Source organism: Anomaloglossus baeobatrachus, chromosome 4 (assembly GCF_048569485.1).
Source record: "Anomaloglossus baeobatrachus isolate aAnoBae1 chromosome 4, aAnoBae1.hap1, whole genome shotgun sequence".
Classification (NCBI taxonomy): Eukaryota; Metazoa; Chordata; class Amphibia; order Anura; family Aromobatidae; genus Anomaloglossus; species Anomaloglossus baeobatrachus.
Window position 1 is genome coordinate 479711065 of NC_134356.1, and position 23398 is coordinate 479734462.

A 23398-nucleotide genomic window follows, 5' to 3' on the forward strand; every position below is an offset into this window, starting at 1 on the left:
TACATTTTTCTGTATAAAGGCTAATCAGGGCAATAAGTGGATAACTGCCAGGCCACTCTGATTATCATCTGCAGGTTATTATTCTGCCCCAAATTTGTCTTCATCTCTGTGATCCCTGTATTTCATGTACGAATCACCTTCAGCATTAAAAGGCCCCATTTTAATGTTCAGCTTCTCGAAAAGTTTTTGTGCTGCAAGCTTAGCTTGTTTTTCCTATGGATAAAAAAAAAAAGAATACATAAAATGTTAGAAGAAAGAACAGAAAACACATGGAGTTTCAAAGAGCTCATATACAGCATTCACATATTCCCAATGTATGCAGGTATAACCGATAAGGACCAAAAACTGTATATATATCCATAAATATCATAATGCAAGATATATATTCATCCTTATTATATCAAAGGGGGATAAAACCAAATTGATATGGACACTTAAAACCCTGCAGCCTGTTAGCCTTAATGAACACTTCGCTTTGTTCCTTTTCTCCGATTATCTGATCCCAGTGGATTTAAGCTGGTGTCACACTAAGCGACAGCGACAACGACGTCGCTGTTACGTCACCATTTTCGGTGACGTAACAGCGACCTTGTAAGTCGCTGTTATGATCGCTGCTTAGCTGTCAAACACAGCAGAAGCAGCGATCATAACGTCGCTGTGCTACATGTGCAGAGAGCAGGGAGCCGCGCTTAGCGCTGGCTCCTTGCTCTCCTAGGTACAGTACACATCGGGTTAATTAACCCGATGTGTGCTGCAGCTACATGTCACAGTGCAGAGAGCAAGGAGCCGCGCGCACTGCTTAGCGCTGGCTCCTTGCTCTCCTTGCTACAGTATACATCGGGTTAATTACCCGATGCATACTGCAGCCACATGTCACAGTGCAGGAGCCGGCACTGGCAGCAAGAGCGGAGGCTGGTAACCAGCGTAAACATCGGGTAACCAGGGAAAGGTCTTCCCTTGGTTACCCGATGTTTACGCTGGTTACAGCTCACCGCAGCTGCCAGTGCCGGCTCCTGATCGCTTCATTTCGTCGCTCTCTCGCTGTCACACACAGCGATGTGTGTGTCACAGCGGGAGAGTGACGACCAAAAAATGAAGCTGGACATTCAGCAACGACCGGCGACCTCACAGCAGGGGCCAGGTCGTTGCTGGATGTCACACACAGCGACAGCGACGGGACGTCGCTGCAACGTCACAGAAAATGGTGACGTAGCAGCGACGTCGTTGTCGTCGTCGTTATGTGTGACACCAGCTTAAGCCTTGTGTTGTTATTTTATTTACATATTTTCATCCTCTCTCTTTTAGTATGGTCTTTATCCATTGTCTTGTTATTGAATATTTCCTAGAGTTTTGTTTCCTACAATTTGGACGCTATCTATGCAATTTTGTTTACTGGCACTTTACACTTAATACCATCTGTATATCTTCTAGATATGTGCAGATATGTAGGCATAATTTAGATTGTGAGCCCCAATGGGGATAGGGAAGATCACGTTTGTATAGCGCTGTGGAATTAATGGCGCTATAAAAGCGAATAAAATAAAGTATACACATCTATATCTATACATACACACACACACACACACACACATATATACATACACATTATATATATATATATATATATATATATATATATATATATATATATACATATATATATACACACACACATACACACACACACACACAGTACAGACCAAAAGTTTGGACATACCTTCTCATTCAAAGTGGTTTCTTTATTTTCATGACTCTAAAAATTGTAGATTCACATTGAAGGCATCAAAACTATAAATTAAAACATGTGGAGTGAAATACTTAAAAAAGTGTGAAACAACTGAAAATATGTCTTATATTCTAGGTTCTTCAAAGTAGCCACCTTTTGCTTTCATTACTACTTTGCACACTCTTTGGCATTCTCTTGATGAGCTTCAAGAGGTAGTCACTGGAAATGGTCTTCCAACAGTCTTGAAAAAGTTCCCAGAGATGCTTAGCACTTGTTGGCCCTTTTGCATTCACTCTGCGGTCCAGCTCACCCCAAACCATCTCGATTGGGTTCAGGTCTGGTGACTGTGGAGGCCAGGTCATCTGGCGTAGCACCCCATCACTCTACTTCTTTGTCAAATAGCCCTTACACAGCCTGGAGGTGTGTTTGGGGTCATTGTCCTGTTCAAAAATAAATGATGGTCCAACTAAACGCAAACCGGATGGAATAGCACGCCGCTGCCAGATGCTGTGGTAGCCATGCTGGTTCTGTATGCCTTCAATTTTGAATAAATCCCCAACAATGTCACCAGCAAAGCACCCCCACACCATCACACTTCCTCCTCCATGCTTCACGGTGGGAACCAGCCATGTGGAGTCCATCTGTTCACCTTTTCTACAAAGACACGGAGGTTGGATCCAAAGATCTCAAATTTGGACTCATCAGACCAAAGCACAGATTTCCACTGGTCTAATGTCCATTCCTTGTGTTCTTTAGCCCAACAAAGTCTCTTCTGCTTGGTGCCTGTCCTTTACAGTGGTTTCCTAGCAGCTATTTTACCATGAAGGCCTGCTGCACAAAGTCTCCTCTTAACAGTTGTTCTAGAGATGAGAAGGTGTGTCCAAACTTTTGGTCTGTACTGTAGATATACTTTATTATAATAAAAAGTTGTGAGACCTGTAACTTTTTTTTAAAAAAAAAAAAAAATATATATATTTTTTTTTTTTTAAGATTATAGAAGTTTGTTATCGTCATAATCACACTGACCTAGAGAATCATGTTGCCTAGTCATTTAACAATAAAACACATGCCAAAATATATTGGTGGAATTACAAGTTTATCCTAGTTTAAATTTTTTTTCTCCAGCTTTTCAATAGATGATACGATTAAAAGAATGCTGGCAATTAAAACTATACCTTGTCCAGCAAAAAAACAAAGCCTCGCACTGCTATACAAGTGCAAAAATAAAAAAAGTTATGACTATGGGAAGAAGGTGAGGACAAAACCAAAACACAAAAACAAAATGGGAAAAAAAAAATCAACCGATGCTGAAGGGATAAGGCTGAGCTCACATGTCCTTTAATTATCTGTTAGAATGGATCCTGCAGAGATACATTAAAATAAAAAACGGATCTGGCAGAACTTTTTTTCTAACATTGGAGTCTATGGCGGAAGAACTGGTTAACAGATTGCCATTTATCTTCCATTTGTAATGGATCCTGTAAGTAAACATCGGATCAGTTACAAATGCAAGTAAAATGGATGGCCAAATAGTAATCTATTACCGGATCTGTCCTCCATAGACTCCAATGTTAAAAAAACAGATCCGGCAGAGATCAGTTATTTAACAACAGACAAAAAAGTTGTATTTGCAGTACTATTTTTTTGCAATGGATCCTGACAGGATCCATTCTAACGAATGATTACAGGACATGTGAACTCAGCCTAAGGCTAGGTTCGCACACTGCGTCTTTTTGACACTGCGTTTTTGGCCGCTAAAAACGCACAAAAACGCACCTGCGTCGAAGAAACGCATCAAAAAACGCATGCGTTTTTGCTGCGATTTGGTGCGTTTTTGGCTGCGTTTTGCTGCGTTTTTGATCTCTGCGTTTTGCTGCGTTTTTCAAATGCATTGCATGGGCGGAAAACGCAGAAAAATGCAGGAAAGAACTGACATGTCCATTTTTTTTTTTTAACTCAAAAACACAGGTAAAAAAAACAGATGTGTGCGGACAGCAAAAATGAAAACTCATACTTTGCTGGGGAAGCAAAGTCCTGCAGTTTTGAGGCCAAAAACGCACCCGAAAAACGCGCAAAAACGCCGCGAAAAATGCACTGTGCGCACATAGCCTAATAAGTGGAGAACAACAAAGGCTGCTTCTACTCTGAGGGGTATTTGTGTTGTTGACAGCACATCATCTGCTTATACCATCCAATGACTTTTAGCATGAAAGATGCGTTCAGCTGACAGACTAGTGCTATGCCCACATGGGCCAGTGACCGCATGTGATCTTTTAAACCTTTTATTGTCCAACTAGTGACCCAAGTTATCCTCTAATGATAATCTCCTACTGATTAAACAGTGATTTTATCAAAACTACAGTAAGCTTTCCAGTAAGTGACACATCGCTAGATTCAGGATCTCTACCCCTACAGTATTTTGCTATTAGATTAGGTGTTAAAAACCTGGTGACTGATTCCCTTTAAAAGGGAGTCTGTCACCACAAAATGACTGTAGAAACAAAGCACAGACACTCGGTGTACCCTTTGTTTGGCCAAGCAGTTCAGAGCCAAGTAGATTGGGAAGTGCAGTGAACTGTTTGGTGACACCAAGGCTGCACTGAGCACCTCACGCTTGGTTTGAATTGTCATTTTCTGCTGACTGACTCCCTTAAAAGGGGTGAAATGTGACACCACATTTGCCTTCAGTGGAACAAACCCCCTACATGTCACATTATTAGTTAGTGAATGGAAATGGTAATCCAAAGTTAAAACACAGCCTAAAGGTATCTTCACACATAGCGAGATCGCTGCCGAGTCACAGAGTTTGTGACGCAACAACAACCTCGCCAGCGATCTCGCTATGTTTGACACATAGCAGCGACCAGGCCCCTGCTGTGAGATCGCTGGTCTTGTCGGAATGGCCTGGATCATTTTTTGATTGTCGAGGTCCTGCTGGGCAGGATGCATCGGTGTGTGAGTCGTCAATGAGGTCGTTGTTATGGCGTCAGAGCTCAGACACGTACCACCGAGATCATTATACAGGTCGCTGTATCATTGCTGCGTCGTTGGGAAGATCTGACTGTGTGACATCTCACCAGCGACCACGTAGTGACTTACCAGCGATCCTTATCAGGTCGTATCGTTGTCTGAATTGCTGGAAAGTCGTTAAATGTGACGGGAGCTTAACACTCTTCAGCAGTTTACAAAATTTACTTTGAATTTAGTGATCTTGATCTATAAAACTCTAATATATGCAATGGAAATTAAAATTCCATAAAAGTCAACTTTTAGTTTGATTTGGCTATTCATTTACCATAAGCTCATACCACTGGCTGTAATAAAAATACTTCTGCTCATTTGAGATCTGCAAAAAAGAAAATTTTGTTTACTTACCGTAAATTCTTTTTCTTATAGTTCCGACACGGGAGACCCAGACCATGGGTGTATAGCTTCTGCCTCCGGAGGACACACAAAGTACTACACTAAAAGTGTAGCTCCTCCCTCCGAGCATATACACCCCCTGGATGACAAATCTAACCAGTTTAGTGCAAAAGCTGAAGGAGGACAGCCACCCACAAGTAGAGACAGAGTAAAACCCGGAATAACCGGAACCTCTGTCTACAACAACAGCCGGTGAAAACACACGGAACAAGAACTGCCAACAGGCAACAGGGAGGGTGCTGGGTCTCCCATGTCGGAACTATAAGAAAAAGAATTTACGGTAAGTAAACAAAGAAGGGAATTTTGTTTACTTACCGTAAATTCCTTTTCTTCTAGCTCTAATTGGGAGACCCAGACAATTGGGTGTATAGGCTATGCCTCCGGAGGCCGCACAAAGTATTACACTCAAAAGTGTTAAGCCCCTCCTCTTCTGCCTATACACCCCCCGCGCTCCCACGGGCTCCTCAGTTTTGGTGCAAAAGCAAGAAGGAGGAAAAAGAATTATAAACTGGTTTAAAGTAACTTCAATCCGAAGGAATATCGGAGAACTGAAACCATTCAACATGAACAACATGTGTACACAAAAAAACAGGGGCGGGTGCTGGGTCTCCCAATTAGAGCTAGAAGAAAAGGAATTTACGGTAAGTAAACAAAATTCCCTTCTTCTTTGTCGCTCTATTGGGAGACCCAGACAATTGGGACGTCCAAAAGCAGTCCCTGGGTGGGTAAAATAATACCTCGTAAGAGAGCCGTAAAACGGCCCTTTCCTACAGGTGGGCAACCGCCGCCTGAAGGACTCGTCTACCTAGGCTGGCATCCGCCGAAGCATAGGTATGCACCTGATAGTGTTTCGTGAAAGTGTGCAGGCTCGACCAGGTAGCCGCCTGACACACCTGCTGAGCCGCAGCCTGGTGCCTCAAAGCCCAGGACGCGCCCACGGCTCTGGTAGAATGGGCCCTCAGCCCTGATGGAACCGGAAGCCCAGCCGAACGGTAAGCTTCGATAATTGGCTCCTTGATCCACCGAGCCAGGGTTGATTTGGAAACCTGTGACCGTTTACGCTGGCCAGCGACAAGGACAAAGAGTGCATCCGAGCGGCGCAGGGGCGCCGTACGAGAAATGTAGAGTCTGAGTGCTCTCACCAAATCTAACAAGTGCAAATCCTTTTCACATTGGTGAACTGGATGAGGATAAAAAGAAGGTAAGGAGATATCCTGATTGAGATGAAAGGAGGATACCACCTTAGGGAGAAAATCCGGAACCGGACGTAGAACCACCTTGTCCTGGTGAAACACCAGGAAAGGGGCTTTGCACGACAATGCTGCTAGCTCAGACACTCTCCGAAGAGAAGTGACTGCTACTAGAAAAAACCACTTTCTGCGAAAGTTGTGAGAGGGAAATATCTCTCATTGGCTCGAATGGTGGTTTCTGAAGAACCATCAGAACCCTGTTTAGATCCCAGGGTTCTAACGGCCGCTTGTAAGGTGGAACGATGTGACAAACCCCCTGCAGGAACGTGCGTACCTGTGGAAGCCTGGCTAGGCGCTTCTGGAAAAACACAGAGAGCGCTGAGACTTGTCCCTTAAGGGAGCCGAGCGACAAACCCTTTTCCAGTCCAGATTGAAAGAAGGACAGAAAAGTGGGCAAGGCAAAAGGCCAGGGAGAAAAAACCCTGAGCAGAGCACCACGACAGGAAAATTTTCCACGTCCTGTGGTAGATCTTGGCGGACGTTGGTTTCCTAGCCTGTCTCATAGTGGCAAAGACGTCTTGAGATAACCCTGAAGACGCTAGGGTCCAGGACTCAATGGCCACACAGTCAGGTTGAGAGCCGCAGAATTCAGATGGAAAAAACGGCCCTCGAGATAGCAAGTCTGTTTGGTCTGGTAGTGTCCACGGTCGGCCGACCGTGAGATGCCACAGATCCGGGTACCACGACCACCTTGGCCAGTCTGGAGCGACGAGGATGGCGCGGCGGCAGTCGGTCCTGATCTTGCGTAACACTCTGGGCAACAGTGCCAGCGGAGGAAACACATAAGGGAGCTGAAACTGCGACCAATCCTGAACTAAGGCGTCTGCCGCCAGAGCTCTGGGATCTTGAGACCGTGCCATGAACATTGGTACCTTGTTGTTGTGCCGGGACGCCATGAGGTCAACGTCCGGCACCCCCCAGCAGCAACAGATCTCCTGAAACACGTCCGGGTGAAGGGACCATTCCCCTGCGTCCATGCCCTGGCAACTGAAATAATCTGCTTCCCAGTTTTCCACGCCTGGGATGTGAACTGCGGATATGGTGGATGCCGTGGCTTCCACCCACATCAAAATCCGCCGGACTTCCTGGAAGGCTTGCCGGCTGCGTGTGTCGCCTTGGTGGTTGAAGTATGCCACCGCTGTGGAATTGTCCGACTGAATTCGGATCTGCTTGCCCTCCAGCCACTGCTGGAACGCTTTCTGGGCAAGATACACTGCCCGTATGTCCAGAACGTTGATCTGAAGCGAGGACTCTTGCTGGGTCCACGTACCCTGAGCCCTGTGGTGGAGAAAAACCGCTCCCCACCCTGACAGACTCGCGTCTGTCGTGACTACTTCCCAGGATGGGGGTAGGAAGGATATCCCCTTCGATAATTAAGTGGGAAGAAGCCACCACCGAAGGGAAGCTTTGGTCGCCTGAGAGAGGGAGACGGTCCTGTCGAGGGACGTCGGCTTCCTGTCCCATTTGCGTAGGATGTCCCATTGAAGGGGACGCAGGTGAAACTGCGCGAAAGGGACTGCCTCCATTGCTGCCACCATCTTCCCCAGGAAGTGCATGAGGCGCCTCAAGGGGTGTGACTGGCCTTGAAGGAGAGATTGTACCCCTTTCTGTAGTGACTACTGCTTGATCAGCGGAAGCTTCACTATCGCTGAGAGGGTATGAAACTCCATGCCAAGATATGTCAGCGATTGGGCCGGTGTCAGATTTGACTTTGTAAAATTGATGATCCACCCGACACCCTGGAGAGTCTCCAGGGAAGCGTCGAGGCTGCGTTGGCATGCCTCTTGAGAGGGTGCCTTGATCAGTATCCAAGTACGGGATCACCGAGTGACCCTGAGAGTGGAGGACCGCTACTACAGTAGCCATAACCTTGGTAAAAACCCGTGGGGCTGTTGCCAGGCCGAACGGCCGTGCCACGAATTGCAGGTGTTCATTTCCTATGGCGAAGCGCAAGAAGCGCTGGTGCTCTGGAGCAATCGGTACGTGGAGATAAGCATCTTTGATATCGATCGACGCAAGGAAATCTCCTTGGGACATTGAGGCGATGACGGAGCGGGGGGATTCCATCCTGAACCGTCTGGTTTTTACATGTTTGTTGAGCAGTTTCAGGTCCAGGACCGGGCGGAAAGACCCGTCCTCCTTTGGGACCACAAACAAGTTGGAGTAAAAACCGTGGCTCAGTTGCTGAAGAGGAACCGGGATCACCACTCCTTCTGCCTTCAGAGTGCGCAGCGCCTGCAGAAGAGCCTCGGCTCGCTAGTGAGGCGGGGATGACCTGAAGAATCGAGTCGGGGGACGAGAGGTGAACTCTATCTTGTAACCGTGAGACAGAATGTCTCTCACCCAGCGGTCTTTTATTTGTGGCAGCCAGGTGTCGCAAAAGCGGGAAAGCCTGCCACCGACCGAGGATGCTACTAGAGGAGGTCGAAAGTCATGAGGAAGCCGCTTTGTTAGCGGCGCCTCCGGTGGCCTTTTAAGGACGTGACTTAGACCGCCATGCATCAGAGTTCCTTTGTACTTTCTGAGACCTTTTGGACGAGGAGAATTGGGACCTGCCCGCGCCCTGAAAGGACCGAAACCTCGACTGCCCTCTCCTCCGTTGGGGTATGTCCTGTTTGGACTGGTGTAAGGATGTATCCTTTCCCTTGGATTGTTTGATGATTTCATCCAGACGCTCGCCAAACAGCCTGTCGCCAGAAATTGGCAAACTGGTTAAGCGCTTTTTGGAAGCAGAATCTGCCTTCCATTCCCGTAACCACAAGGCCCTGCGGAGTACCACCGAATTGGCGGCCGCGACCGCCGTACGGCTCGCAGAGTCCAGGACAGCAATAATAGCGTAAGACGCAATTGCCGAGGTCTGGGTGGTAATGCATGTGGCTGCTTCAATTTGTGCTTGACCTGCTGAGATAGCTTGTAGCGCCCATACAGCTGCGAATGCTGGGGCAAAAGAAGCTCCGATAGCTTCATAGATGGATTTCAACCAGAGCTCCATCTGCCTGTCAGTGGCATCCTTGAGCGAGGCCCCCTCGTCCACTGCAAGTATGGATCTAGCCGCCAGTCTGGAGATTGGAGGATCCACTTTGGGACACTGAGTCCAACCTTTAACCACGTCAGGGGGAAAAGGATAACGTGTATCCTTAAGGCGCTTAGAAAAAAACGCTTATCTGGACAAGCATGATGATTCTGGACTGCCTCTCTGAAATCAGAGTGGTCTAGAAACATACTCGGTGTAAGAGAAGCTGACTCCTCCGCCGGAGGAGCTGAGGGAGAAATATCCAGCATTTGATCGATGGACGCAATAAGAACGTTCAGTATGGCGTCCCCGTCTGGAGTATTAAGATTGAGAGCGCCCTCAGGATCAGAATCCTGATCAGCTGTCTCCGCATTATCAACCAGAGATTCCCCCCGCTGAGACCCTGAACAATATGATGTCGAGGGAAATTCTAAGCGAGCCCGCTTAGTCGGTCTGGGGCTGGGGTCTAAGTCAGAACCCTCAGCCTGGGATGTATGAGATACCCCGGGAGGACATTGTTGGTCCAACTGAGGGGGGCCAGGGAACAATGATTCAACAGAGTCCCTTTGCTGAGATACCGGCCTGGACTGCAAGGCTTCTAGTATCTTAGCCATAGTCTCAGAGAGTTTTGCAAACTCCGTCACCGTCACTAGGACAGTGTCAACAGGTGGCTCCCCCTGGGCCCCTCTTAGCAGAGGCCCTGGCTGAAGAAGTGTCACAGGGGCCGAACATTGCCACAATGAGGGTCAATGGAACCTGCCGGCAGCTGGGTCGTACAAGCGACGCAGGCAGCATAATAAGCCTGTGTTTTTTGGCACCCCTGCCTTTTGTGGGCGCCATGCTATTGTTTTCCCTGAGTAACACACTAGGGTATATAGCCAGAATGAACTGTGCTCATACAGTGTAAAATATATACTAAAAACAAATAATGTATCAGTACACTACAGCACCATGAGGCTAGCACCACAGGTGCTGCTTACCATCCGCCTAAAGCGGTTATGAGGCCACCAGAGACTGTGTCTGGGTCTCTCAGGGTTTGTCCCTCTCTGCAGCGTCGTAGGAGCTGACAGGAAATGGCTGCGGCGTCCTGACGAGAGGAGGGAGCCGTGGGCGTAGCCGAGGTGCTCACACTGTGCACAGTGAGGGGGGTGGAGTATGGAAATCATACTCCAGCCCTCAGTGCTGCTCTTCCGTGCAGCGTCCCGCCCTTCCCCTGCCTGTCAGGGCTGAGGGCGGGAGAAAGGGAAACTAGGCCGCAAGCCAAGCCGGGGACTCGAGTATAAGCGTGGCCGCCGTAAAAGCGCGGCCAACGCCGAAGTCCCCGGCGAACTACAAGTCCCAGCCGCGCCGCAGTTTCCCATGGCAGCGGCGGTTAGCGCGGTAGCCCCTACATATAAACACACTCAGCGACGCTGAGTGTGTAATGGCACAGTTTAACCCGGTCCCCCGGTGCACTAGCACACCCAGCAAAGCTGAGGTGTTGCCGTGCGCGGTCCCCACAGGGATACAGAGTACCTTCACGTAGCAGGGCCATGTCCCTGAACAGTACCCGGCTCCTATCCAGCAGGCTCCACAGGAGTTGTGGATGAAGCACGGTCTCAGTGCCTGGAGACCGATAGGATCCCACTTCACCCAGAGCCCTGAGGGGGATGGGGAAGGAAAGCAGCATGTGGGCTCCAGCCTCCGTACCCGCAATGGATACCTCAACCTTAACAACACCGCCGACAAGAGTGGGGTGAGAAGGGAGCATGCTGGGGGCCCTATATGGGCCCACTTTTCTTCCAACCGACATAGTCAGCAGCTGCTGCTGACTAATCTGTGGAGCTGTGCTGTGCGTGTCTGACCTCCTTCGCACAAAGCAAAAAACTGAGGAGCCCGTGGGAGCACGGGGGGTGTATAGGCAGAAGGGGAGGGGCTTAACACTTTTGAGTGTAATACTTTGTGCGGCCTCCGGAGGCATAGCCTATACACCCAATTGTCTGGGTCTCCCAATAGAGCGACAAAGAAATTCTCTTTTTCTTCATCGTTCCTTATGGGAGACCCAGACCATGGGACGTCTCAAAGCAGTCCATGGGTGGGAAATAAACAGAAACTGAGAAGTAGGCAAAACCTAACTTCACAAATGGGCGACAGCCGCCTGAAGGATGCGTCTGCCCAAGCTCGCATCTGCCGAAGCATGAGCATGCACTTGGTAGTGCTTCGAAAAGGTGTGCAGACTAGATCAAGTGGCAGCCTGACAAACCTGCTGAGCCGTAGCCTGGTGCCTGAAAGCCCAGGAGGCACAGACAGCTCTGGTCGAGTGCGCCTTAATCCCTGGCGGAGGGGGCACCTGAGAACATTGGTAGGCATCGGTTATGGCCGACCTAATCCAACGAGCTAGGGTCGGTTTAGAAGCCGAGAGACCCTTGCGCTGACCCGTGGTTAGCACAAAAAGAGGTGCACCGCCTAAGAGCGGCGGTGCGTGACACATAGATCCGGAGCGCCCGCACCAAATCCAAAGTATGCAACGCTTTCTCAAAGCGATGCACAGGGGCCGGACAAAGGGAAGGCAATGAAATGTCCTGGTTAAGGTGGAAAGGAGACACCACCTTAGGGAGAAAGTCCGGAGTCGGACGGAGAACCACCTTGTCTTGGTGAAAAACCAAAAAGGGTGACTCCGAAGAGAGTGCAGCCAAATCAGAGACTCTCCTGAGAGAAGTTATGGCCACCAGAAAGACCACTTTCTGTGAAAGTCGAAACAAAGGAACCTCCCTAAGAGGCTCAAAGGGGGGTTTCTGTAAGGCCGTGAGGACCAGATTAAGGTCCCAGGGATCCAAAGGCCGCCGGTAAGGTGGAATGATGTGAGATGCGCCCTGCATGAAGGTGCGCACCTGGGCCAGTCGGGCGATACGCCGCTGGAACAACACTGACAGAGCCGAGACTTGTCCCTTGAGGGAATTGAGGGATAGTCCTAGCTGCAGACCGGACTGTAGAAAGGACAGGATGGTCGGCAAAGAAAACGGCCAAGGAGCATGGCCGGAAGAGCGACACCAGGACAGGAAAATCCTCCAAGTCCTGTGGTAAATCCTGGCCGAGGAAGACTTCCGAGCCTGAGTCATGGTGGAGATGACCTCGGAAGGAATGCCTGAAGCTGTCAGGATCCAGGACTCAAGAGCCACGCCATCAATCTGAGAGCCGCAGAATTCTGGCGGAAAAACGGACCTTGAGAGAGAAGGTCTGGGCGGTCCGGGAGATGCCACGGCATTTCTACGGACAGACGGAGCAGGTCTGGGTACCAAGCTCGCCTGGGCCAGTCTGGAGCAATGATTATAACCCGACGGCCCTCCATTCTGATTTTGCGCAGGACTCTGGGCAAGAGAGCTAGAGGGGGAAACACGTAGGCCAGACAGAACTGGGACCAATCTTGAACCAGCGCGTCCGCTGCCAAGGCCTGAGGATCGTGGGAGCGAGCCACGTAAACCGGAACCTTGTTGTTGTGCCGGGATGCCATTAGATCCACTTCCGGAGTGCCCCACTTGCGGCAGATTGACCGGAACACTGCCGGATGCAGGGCCCACTCGCCGCTGTCCACGGTTTGGCGGCTGAGATAATCCGCCTCCCAGTTTTCTACGCCTGGGATGTGGACTGCGGATATGGTGGACTTGGAGTCCTCCGTCCACTGAAGGATGCGATGAACCTCCAACATCGCCAGGCGGCTGCGAGTCCCGCCCTGGTGATTGATGTAGGCAACTGCTGTCGCGTTGTCCGACTGGAGTCGAATGTGCTTGCCCGCCAACAGATGGTGAAAGGCTACGAGAGCTAGAAGTACAGCCCTGATTTCCAGCACATTGATCGAGAGGGCTGATTCGGACGAAGTCCAAGTGCCCTGCGCTCAGTGGTGGAGATATACTGCTCCCCAGCCGGATAGGCTGGCGTCCGTGGTGAGGATCACCCAGGACGGAGTCAGGAAGGAGCGTCCCTGAGACAGAGAGAGGGGCCGAAGCCACCACTGAAGAGAGCTCCTGGTCTGTGGCGACAGAGCCACTAGCCTGTGCAAGGAAGAGGTCCGCTTGTCCCAAAAGCGGAGAATGTCCAGCTGCAGAGGACGCAGATGGAACTGGGCAAAGGGAACCGCTTCCATTGACGCCACCATCTGACCCAGCACCTGCATGAGGTGCCTGATGGAATGACGGCGGGGCTTCAACAGAGAACACACCGCCAGATGAAGGGACTGCTGTTTGACTAAGGGCAGCTTCACAAGTGCCGGTAGAGTCTCGAATTGCATCCCTAGGTACGTAAGTTTCTGGGTCGGGGTCAGAGTGGACTTGGGCAGATTGACAAGCCACCCGAACTGGACTGGAGTGGCGAGAGTGAGCGAGACACTCCGCTGACAGTCTGCACTGGATGAAGCCTTGACTAGAAGGTCGTCCAGGTAAGGGATTACTGCCAACCACTGGAGATGCAGAACCGCAACCACTGCTGCCATGACCTTGGTGAAAACACGAGGGGCCGTGGCTAACCCGAAGGGGAGAGCCACGAATTGGAAATGTTCCTCTCCGATTGCAAAACGTAGCCAACGCTGGTGTGAAACTGCAATTGGCACATGCAGATAGGCATCTCTGATGTCGATGGATGCTAGAAAATCTCCTTGGGTCATTGAGGCAATGACCGATCGCAGAGATTCCATGCGAAAGTGCCGCACCTGAACATGCTTGTTGAGAAGCTTGAGATCCAGGATGGGCCGGAAGGAACCGTCCTTCTTGGGGACTAGGAAGAGGTTTGAGTAGAAACCTCTGAACCGTTCCCGGGCGGGAACCGGAACAATTACTCCGTTGGCCTGCAAGGATGCCACAGCCTGTGAGAAGGCGGCGGCTTTGGAGCAGGGGGGAGTGGACATAAAAAATCTGTTTGGCGGGCTGGAAGAAAATTCTATCCTGTAGCCGTGGGAGATGATATCCCGCACCCACTGGTCGGAGACGTGTTGAAACCACACGTCGCCAAAGTGGGAGAGCCTGCCACCGACCAAGGACGTTGCTGGCGCAGCCAGATAGTCAAGAGGAGGCTGCCTTAGTGGCAGCGGCTCCTCCGTTCTTCTGAGGACGTGGCTTTGCGCGCCAGCTGGGTTTTCGATCCTTGGATGAGTTAGTGGACGAAGCTGAGGGCTTAGAGGATGACCAGTTAGAGGAACGAAAGGAACGAAACCTCGCCTGGTTCCTGCCCTGGACAGGTTTCCTGGCTTTAGTTTGTGGCAAGGTTTGTTCACAGAACAGCCGGGACCCAGCAAAGGGGAGCCCAGCAAGATACTTCTTGGAAGAAGCGTCTGCTTTCCACTCTCGAAGCCACAAGATCCTGCGGATCGCGAGGGAATTAGCGGAAGCCACCGCCGTGCGGTGAGAAGCCTCCAGAATGGCAGACATGGCATAGGATGAAAAAGCCGAAGCCTGGGAAGTTAAGGCAACCATTTCGGGTAGAGTCCCTGGCGAGGGAATGCATCTCCGACAGAGAAGCAGAGACTGCCTTAAGAGCCCACACTGCTGCAAAGGACGGGGAGAACGAGGCTCCTGCCGCCTCATATACAGATTTGGCCAGAAGGTCAACCTGGCGGTCAGTGGGATCCTTGAGTGAGGTGCCATCGGCCACAGATACGACTGTCCGGGCTGAGATTCTAGACACCGGAGGATCTACCTTTGGTGAATGAGACCACTCCTTGACCACCTCTGGTGGAAAAGGAAAACGGTCATCAGAACTACGCTTTGGGAAGCGTTTGTCAGGACAGGCCCTGGACTTGGTAACAGTGGCCTGAAAACTGGAGTGGTTAAAAAACATACTCCTTGCTCTCTTAGGTGAGGTAAACTGGTGTTTTTCTACCAGAGAGGCTTGTTCCTCTGACACTGGTGGATTGAGGTTCAGTACAGAGTTAATGGATGCAATCAAGTCACTAACATCCGCATCACCCTCAGATAAATCAATGGGGTACATAGAGGTAGCGTCTGAGCCCACAGTAAAAGTATCCTCCTCGCCCTGCAATTCAGCTCTTGAATCAGAGCCGTGGGACGAGGAAGGAGAAGAGTCCCTGCGTCTCCGTTTAGGAGGACGGGGTCCGGGAACAGATAAAACATGCTCTGTTAGCTCTGCAGAGCGAGTCGGAGCAGCAGAGGCACCCTGAGAAGGGGGCTGATGCATGGTCAGCAGAGTCCGGGACAGCTGTCCCATGGAGTCGGCAAAAGACTGGGAGATAGCTCTAGAGAACGATGCTACCGAAGCCGGGGGTTCAGCCACCGGGGCCGGAGCAGCCGGAGGGACCCCTGAGGAGGCTCCAGGCTGAGGCACTACCATGTTAGAGCAGGCATCACAATGTGGATATGTGCTCGGTTCAGGCAGAATGAGCTGACATGCAGTGCATATAGAGTAAAGCCTTGCAGCCTTGCTCCTAGTGAGAGACATGCTGCTGAGGTGGAGGCTCTGCAGTTAGGAATACACTCCTTTAGAACGACCCCCTGAGAGTGTATAACAAAGCCCACAACCAGAGGTTGTGGCTTACCAGACCGCTTTTTGTGTGCCCTCCGGATTCCACAGCTCGGACCCCCAGTAGATGCAGAAGTTGCAGCAGCCAGCGCCGATCAGTGAGTGAACGCTGAGAAAATGGCGCCGGAGTGAGGAGGGGGGGCGGGGTTTAGCCCAAGAGCGGGAACCGGAGGGCCAAAGAGAGATACAGGGGAGGGAAACATCTCCTCAGAGAGGAGTGTCCTCCCCTCTGCTGAACGGACGGTGGGCGGCGCCGCACTGTTCCCCTGCATGACTGACATGCAGGGGCACTGAAAACGAAACTAGGCCGCATCTGAAGCCGGGGCCTAGATTTTTCCATGCAGCCGACGAGCAGGCACCATCGGCGCGGTTCTCAGGAAAAAACCAGAGAACCGGCCGGAAATCACAGCAAAGTGACAAAACACACTCTCCCCACAATAAATGTGCCCGGGACCCCTGAATAACGTCTCAATACTTAGCTTATGAGACGCAGGGCCAGGTCCCTGGGGGGGGGGGGGGAAACGCTCCGTCCGGCAGGATCCTGACAGGGCTGCGGATGGAGACCGGTCTCCTGCAAAGCAGTGAGAACCGTGATGGCTCCCACTTCAAGCCAGAGCCTCAGGGGATGGTGAAGGAGCGCGGCATGTGAAGGCTCCAGCCTTGTAAAGTCAACCTTAACAGCACCGCCGACACAGTGGGGTGAGAAGGGACATGCCGGGAGTCCAGACTGGACCCGTTTTTCTTCCAAATCTTTGAAATAAAAAATCAGAGAATGCATGTGTGTGTGACCTCCTGAACACAAAGCATTGAACTGGTTAGATTTGTCATCCAGGGAGTGTATATGCTCGGAGGGAGGAGCTACACTTTTAGTGTAGTACTTTGTGTGTCCTCCGGAGGCAGAAGCTATACACCCATGGTCTGGGTCTCCCATAAGGAACGATGAAGAAATCAATGATCGGACCATAGTTATCAGACTGCTGTCCTGATTGCCTACACTAGAGTATGCCAGCCAGATGCAGCGGTCATCGCCTCCACTTATAGAAGCTTTGCTGTTTGGGATTCAGATCATCATGGAGAAAAAATACCTCATAAATATTTTTCTGTTGTATCTGAAGTGCTAGCGATTCCTCTAGAGGTAGTAACTGGGCTGGAGAGTGATGAAGTGGCGGAAGTCTAGCAGCAGTGATGTCATCCAGATGTTTCCTGTCATGTAATTTTCTCTGTTCCGCAGACATTGTGAGTGCTTTATCTCCTGGTGATTGATCTGGAGTTGAGCTATTTGAGTCTGATGGCAATCTAAAAAAAAAAAAAAAAGAAAAAAAGAAATAAATAAACAAATATCATAATCAAAGCCATTAATTTTTTTTATGTCCAATAATAATACACAGGTCTGACAAATGTGATTTGAAAATTAGAATCTGGTAAGAGTCAAGTGTAAGGGCCAGGCTTCTTAAGGGTATGTGCCCACTATCAGAACTCACTGCGTCCTAGACACAGCGGGTCCGCGAGCCTCCTCCGCAGGAGACCACAGCCGACTGTGCCCACGATCAGGGTTCAGGGCGCCGCGGTCTCCTGCTTATGTTCTCCCTACGGAAGACATGTGAATCCGCTGCAAACAACTGACATGCTGCGATCTGGAAAGCTGCATCACAGGTCAGTGTTTGCTGCGGAAAAATCAAGCACAGTGGGCACAGGATTTCTAGAAATCCCATCCACTATGCTTGTACTGTACAACAGCGTTTTGGAGCAGCTAAAGCATGATGCAACCAAAACAGTGCAAACACTGATCATGGGCACACACCATAACAGTGTGCAATGTGAATCCGCTCTGTTTGCCTGCTGGCGCTGTCGAGACGTGACCACGCATTTGCGATTGCTACAACTGAGGTCATATGTTAAACAACATCTCCTGCTTCTCTCAATGTTCTATTGCAAATGAGTAGTCACCCAGCAGACAGAGTGGAATCACATTGCACACTGTTAGGATTCAGCAGGCTGTAGTCATTAAGATTGTAGAAAAATAAGACGGGCCCTTCAAACACTTTCAAAGTTTTGTGCAAATATCGTCTTAATTCCGATAGAGCCACCAAAGTTTTCCGGGGTGAAGCCACTTTAGGCAGTCATTTTCCTGAAGTGGCTTCGCTTGCAATTTTGCAAACGTTTTTTTCCCTTTTCCCTATATTATCAACTATAAAAATCAGGTGCTTTCTTAATGAAGATGCCCGAAAAATGAACAGGTTACTTCTTTTGATTACTTTATGATTTCCACACCGTGAAGCGGTTAAAATAAGTACCAAAGGATGGAAAATGTGCACAACAATGTTGTTTTTACATTGCTGTGCATTATGTCCCCTTTGTGTTGGATTTGGGAGGCTTTTTCAATAACATTATGCCTGAAAAAGACAACATGTGCGCATATCTTAACTGGAACGTATTTGATACTCTTGTAGTTGGTGGGCTCACACAACGTTTTCCTAAGTAGGTTATCGTTCAAACAACATTCATCATTGTATCAGTAGGCAACCTCACTCATCCAAAAACTGGGGAATTCATGCTTACTGTGTGAATGGAGCAGTACTGCACGTGTGACCTCCTCCCCATTCACTGTCCATGAGAGGAGATCTCTAGCTCTCCTATATCAATGAAGGCAACAGTTGTCACCTATAAGCACTATTGCTCATTTGCACAGGAGCTCTGGGACCCAAGGTCTTGTGATCAGTAGGGACCCCTGTGATCAAGACTCCAACAATCATAATCATCATCTATTCTAAGAATAAATTATAAATGTTTGGCTTAGAAAAAAGAGAAAAAAAAAAAAAGGCATCTCAGAGGAGATCTCATTTATATGTATAAATACATGTGTGGTCAATATAAAGGACAGCACATGACTTATTTCTTCCAAAGACAGTACTAAGTCCCCCGGTCCCCCGGTGTCGCCAAAGTGTCCCCCCCGATCCCCCTCTCCCAAAAATCCAAGATGGCCATGCGCTCACCGGCGCGCGGCCGCATTTCTCGGGTTTCTGTCGCATGTGCTATGACACATACGACAGAAAACTGCTCTCCAAGCCCTGCCAGGTCACCCCCTATTCCCACCCCAGTGTTCCCCGGTGTCCCCCGTACCTGTCTCAGCTCTGATCCCCCGCGGCCCCCTCCTCCTTCACAGTGAACGCCGGTCACACAAGCAGAGCGCGGCTGTCAGCTCAGCTTCCTGCTTTGCTTTCAGAGAGCTGCGCTGGCTGCTGCTGCTGCTCGGCACTCTGCAGCTGTGACCCGGGGAGGGTGGGTGCAGATTCTTTGCACCCACTCTCCTCAAATGGAGGGTCTGCACTCCTAGAAAATGGGGGATACGTTCCCTGAACGTGCCCCCCATATTCTAGAAGGTCCAGAATCGCCGCGGGACTTTCACAATGGATTATAGGGACCCGATTTTTTTTTCTTTTCAATAAATTGGTGAAAGAGACAATGTGTTGGGGAGTGTTCAAATAATTTTTTTTTTTGTTGTCAATTTTTTTTTTTTATTACTGTCAATTAGTTATGTCTGGTATCAAATAGACGCCGTGACATCACTAATTGCTGGGCTTGATGCCAGGTGACATTACACATCTGGTATCAACCCCATTTATTACCCCGTTTGCCACCGCACCAGGGCAACAAGATGAGTTGGGGCGAAGCGCCAGGATTGGCACATCTAATGGATGCGCCACTTCTGGGGCGGCTGTGGCCTGCTATTTTTAGGCTGGGAAGAGTCCAATAACCATGGCTCTTCCCACCCTGAGAATACCAGACCCCGGCTGTCAGCTGCACCTTGGCTGGTGATCTAATTTGGGGGGACCCCACGTTTGTTTTTTTTGTTTTTTTAATTATTTATTTATAAATAATTAAAAAAAAAAACAGCTTGGTGAGCCCTCCAAATTGATCATAAGACAAGGTGAAGCTGTCAGCTGTGGTTTGCAGGCTACAGCTGTCTGCTCTACCCTAGCTGGCTATCAAAAATAGGGGGGACCCCACGTCATTTATTTTATTTTTTTTTCTTTTTGGGCTAAATACAAGGTTAGGCATCCTTTAGTGCCACATAAAAGGCACTAAAGGGCGCCAGCTTAGAGTATGCAGGGGGGTGGGATGTTATATATGTTTGACATCTATCCATTCATCCACTGTAGCATTTTAGGCTGTGTGCCCACAATCAGGGTTTGCAGCGTTTTGGGCGCAGAGTGTTTTTCCTGCGTCCATAACGCTGCGTTGTGCAGTAGAAGCACAGGAAAAGGATTTTTAAAATCTCATGCCCACTGTGCTTTTCTCCGCAGCATAAACCGACCTGTGGTGCAGTTTCCCGAGCCTCAGCATGTCAATTTATGCTGCAGAGATGAGTGTTCTCTGCAGGTAGAATAGAACTAAAGTCCACAGCAGCCTGAACCCAAACGTGGGCATGGGCAGCTGCATTCTCCTGTGGGCAGCACTCACATCTCTGCAGGAAGGCTGACACTGTGTACTACACGCCGTGTCACTGGATCATGGCCACATAGCCTAACAGTGAGAATATTGTTCCTGCAGCAACATTTTTGTGAAGTACTTGTGGATTCAAAATGCTTACTATACTCCTGAATAAAATCCTTGAGGGGTCCAGTTTCCAAAATGGGGTCACTTGTGGGGGGTTTCTAATGTATAGGTACCCAAGAGGCCCTGCTAATGTGACATGGTGCGCACAATTTATTTCAACTTTTCCAAAATTCAAATGGTGCTTCTTCCATTCCAAGCCCTCCCATTTATCCAAACAGAGGGTTTTGGCCACATATGGGGTATCCCTGCGCTCACAATAAATTGGATAACCTGTGGGGTCTACATTTTGTTGTTGCCTCTTGAAAAAGTGAGAAATGTGATGCTAAAGAAACATTTTTGTGAAAAAAAATGAAAATTTTCAATATGGCAACCTAAGCTTATCAAATTCTGTGAAGTATTCGTGGATTCAAAATACTCAATATACACCTAGATAAAAGCCTTAAGGTGTATTGTTTCCAGAATGGGGTCACTTGTGGGGGACCTCAACTGTTTAGGCACCTTACAGGCTTTCCAAATGCAACATAGCGTCCACTAATTATTCCAGCCAAATGTTCAGTCAAATGGCACTCCTTCCCTTCCGAGCCCTGCCATGCACCCAAACAGTTGATTTCCACCACACATAAGGTTTCAGCATACTCAGGAGAAATTGCACAATAAATTTTATGCTGCTTTTTTCCTTTTACTCTTGTTAAAAAAAAAAGAAGCTATCTGGTTGAAGTAACAATTTTGTGGTATTTTCACAGCTCAACATTATAAACTTCTGTGAAGCACCTGGGGGTTCAGGGTACTCACCAAACATCTAGATAAATTCCTTGAGAGGCCTAGTTTCCAATATGGGGTCACTTGTGGTGTTTTTTTGCTATTTACGTACCTTATGGGTCCTCCAAATGCGACATGGTGCCCGCAATCTTTTTCAGCCAAATTTCCTTTCAAAAATTCAAATATTGCTCCTTTCGTTCCAAGCCCTCCCATTTGTCCAAACAAAGGTTTCAGACCACATGTGTGGTATCACTGCGCTCATAAAAAAGTGGGTAACAAACATGTGGGTACAATTTTTGGAATTACCTCTTGAAAAAGTGAAAAAATTGATGCTAAAGCAACATTTTTGAGAAAAATAATTACAATTTTCAATATGACAACGTAACGTTATCAAAATCTGTGAAGTACCTGTGGGTCCAAAATGCTCACTATACCCATCGATAGAAGCCTTAAGGGATCTAGTTTCCAAAATGGGGTCACTTGAGGGGGGTTCCTGCTGTTTAGGTACCTTAGGGGGATCTGTAAATGCAACATGGTGCCCGCAATCTGTTTCAGCCAACTTTGCTTTCCAAAATTCAAATATTGCTCCTTTCGTTCCAAGCCCTCCCATTTACCCAAACAAAGGTTTCTGACCACATGTGGGGTATTGGCACGCTCATAATAAAGTGGGTAACAAAGTGTGAGGTCCAATTTTTGGTGTTACCTCTTGAAAAAGTAAGAAAATTAGTGCTAACGCAACATTTTTAGGTAAAATGTTAATTTTTATTTTTTTTTCATTCCACATTACTTTAGTTCCTGTGAAGCACCTGAAGGGTTAATAAACTTCTTGGATGTGGTTTTGAGTACCTTGAGGGGTGCAGGTTTTAGAATGGTGTCAGTTTGGGTATTTTCTTTCACCTAGGCCTCTCAAAGTCACTTCAAATGTGATGTGGTTCCTAAAAAAATGGTTTTGTAAAGTTTGTTGAAAAAATGGGAAATTCCTGATAAACTTTGAACCCTTCTAACTTCCTAACCCCAAAAAATTTTGTTTCAAAAATTGCGCTGATGTAAAGTAGACAAGTGGGAAATGTTATTTATTAACTATTGTGTGTGACATAACTCTCTGGTTTATGGGCATAAAAATTAAAAGTTTGAAAATTGCAAAATTTTAAATTTTTTTCTCAAATTTCAGATTTTTTTCACAAATAAAATAAAAAAAATATCATCCTAAATTTACCTCTAACATGAAGCCCAATATGTCACGAAAAAACAATCTCAGAATCACCGGGATCCATTGAAGCGTTCCAGAGTTATTGCCTTATAAAGGGACACTGGTCAAAATTACAAAAAATGGCCTGGGCATTAAGTACAAAACTGGCTTCGTCCTTAAGGGGTTAAACAAAAACTTTTACAAAACAAATTCTGACTTTTGGGGGCCAAAAAAAAAAGTAACTAGAGAAAACAACTTACTAAAACTATAATTTTATAAGGTAATATATAATAAAACCTCACTCCTTATTCATCACAATAGTATTTGCTATATAAATAAAAGAAAATAAAAAATTATGCATTAGATACTAGTGAGGTACAAGGTAAGTCATTACATAAATGTCATAATAATGGAGAGCAAGGTATACAGGAATATATTATTCAATTACCCAATGGCTCCCTAATGTGGAACAAATCACAGAAGTTGGCACCCTAAATTGAATGACAGTAGTGCCAAGGACTGACCCCTAAAAATATTGCTAATAATAACATGGACCAATCAGTGACCAATGTATAGGACACTGCATAAACATAATAGAAAAAATATAGAAACAAACAACCAAAAAAGGAGATAGTAATAAACAATAATATAGCAAAAAAAAAAATATATATATATATATATATATATATATATATATATATATATATATATATATATAAAGATACAATAAAGTCTATAGACAACTAATCTGGAATTATTGATTATGCAATAGTTTACAAACATCCCGACACGTTTCCCCTCAATTAGAATGAGGTTCATCAGGGGATTACATTTATGACCCATTTATACTGCTGCTCTGGATGATACCAAATTTCAAAACATGGTAGATACTATTATGAGTTGCAGGTCCTATAAGATGTACCATGCTGAAAACGTCTGATTTAAGCCCCAGAGAAGAGAAAGTGAAATTAGTTACA

At 47.9% G+C, this 23398-nt stretch overlaps 1 protein-coding gene across 1 annotated transcript in view; it reads right to left on the bottom strand.

The window, feature by feature from the left end:
- Window positions 1-23398, bottom strand: part of POLR2M (RNA polymerase II subunit M) — a 47931-nt gene that overhangs the window by 1802 nt on the left and 22731 nt on the right. Inside the window, exons 3-4 of the mRNA XM_075345732.1 lie at window positions 17002-17212; window positions 1-213 (exon numbers count right to left, since the gene is read on the bottom strand). The exon at window positions 1-213 is cut by the window's left edge and continues 1802 nt beyond it. Coding sequence (XP_075201847.1) covers window positions 79-213; window positions 17002-17212 — 346 coding nt within the window. The 3' untranslated portion in view covers window positions 1-78. The remainder of the gene's footprint in view (window positions 214-17001; window positions 17213-23398) is intronic.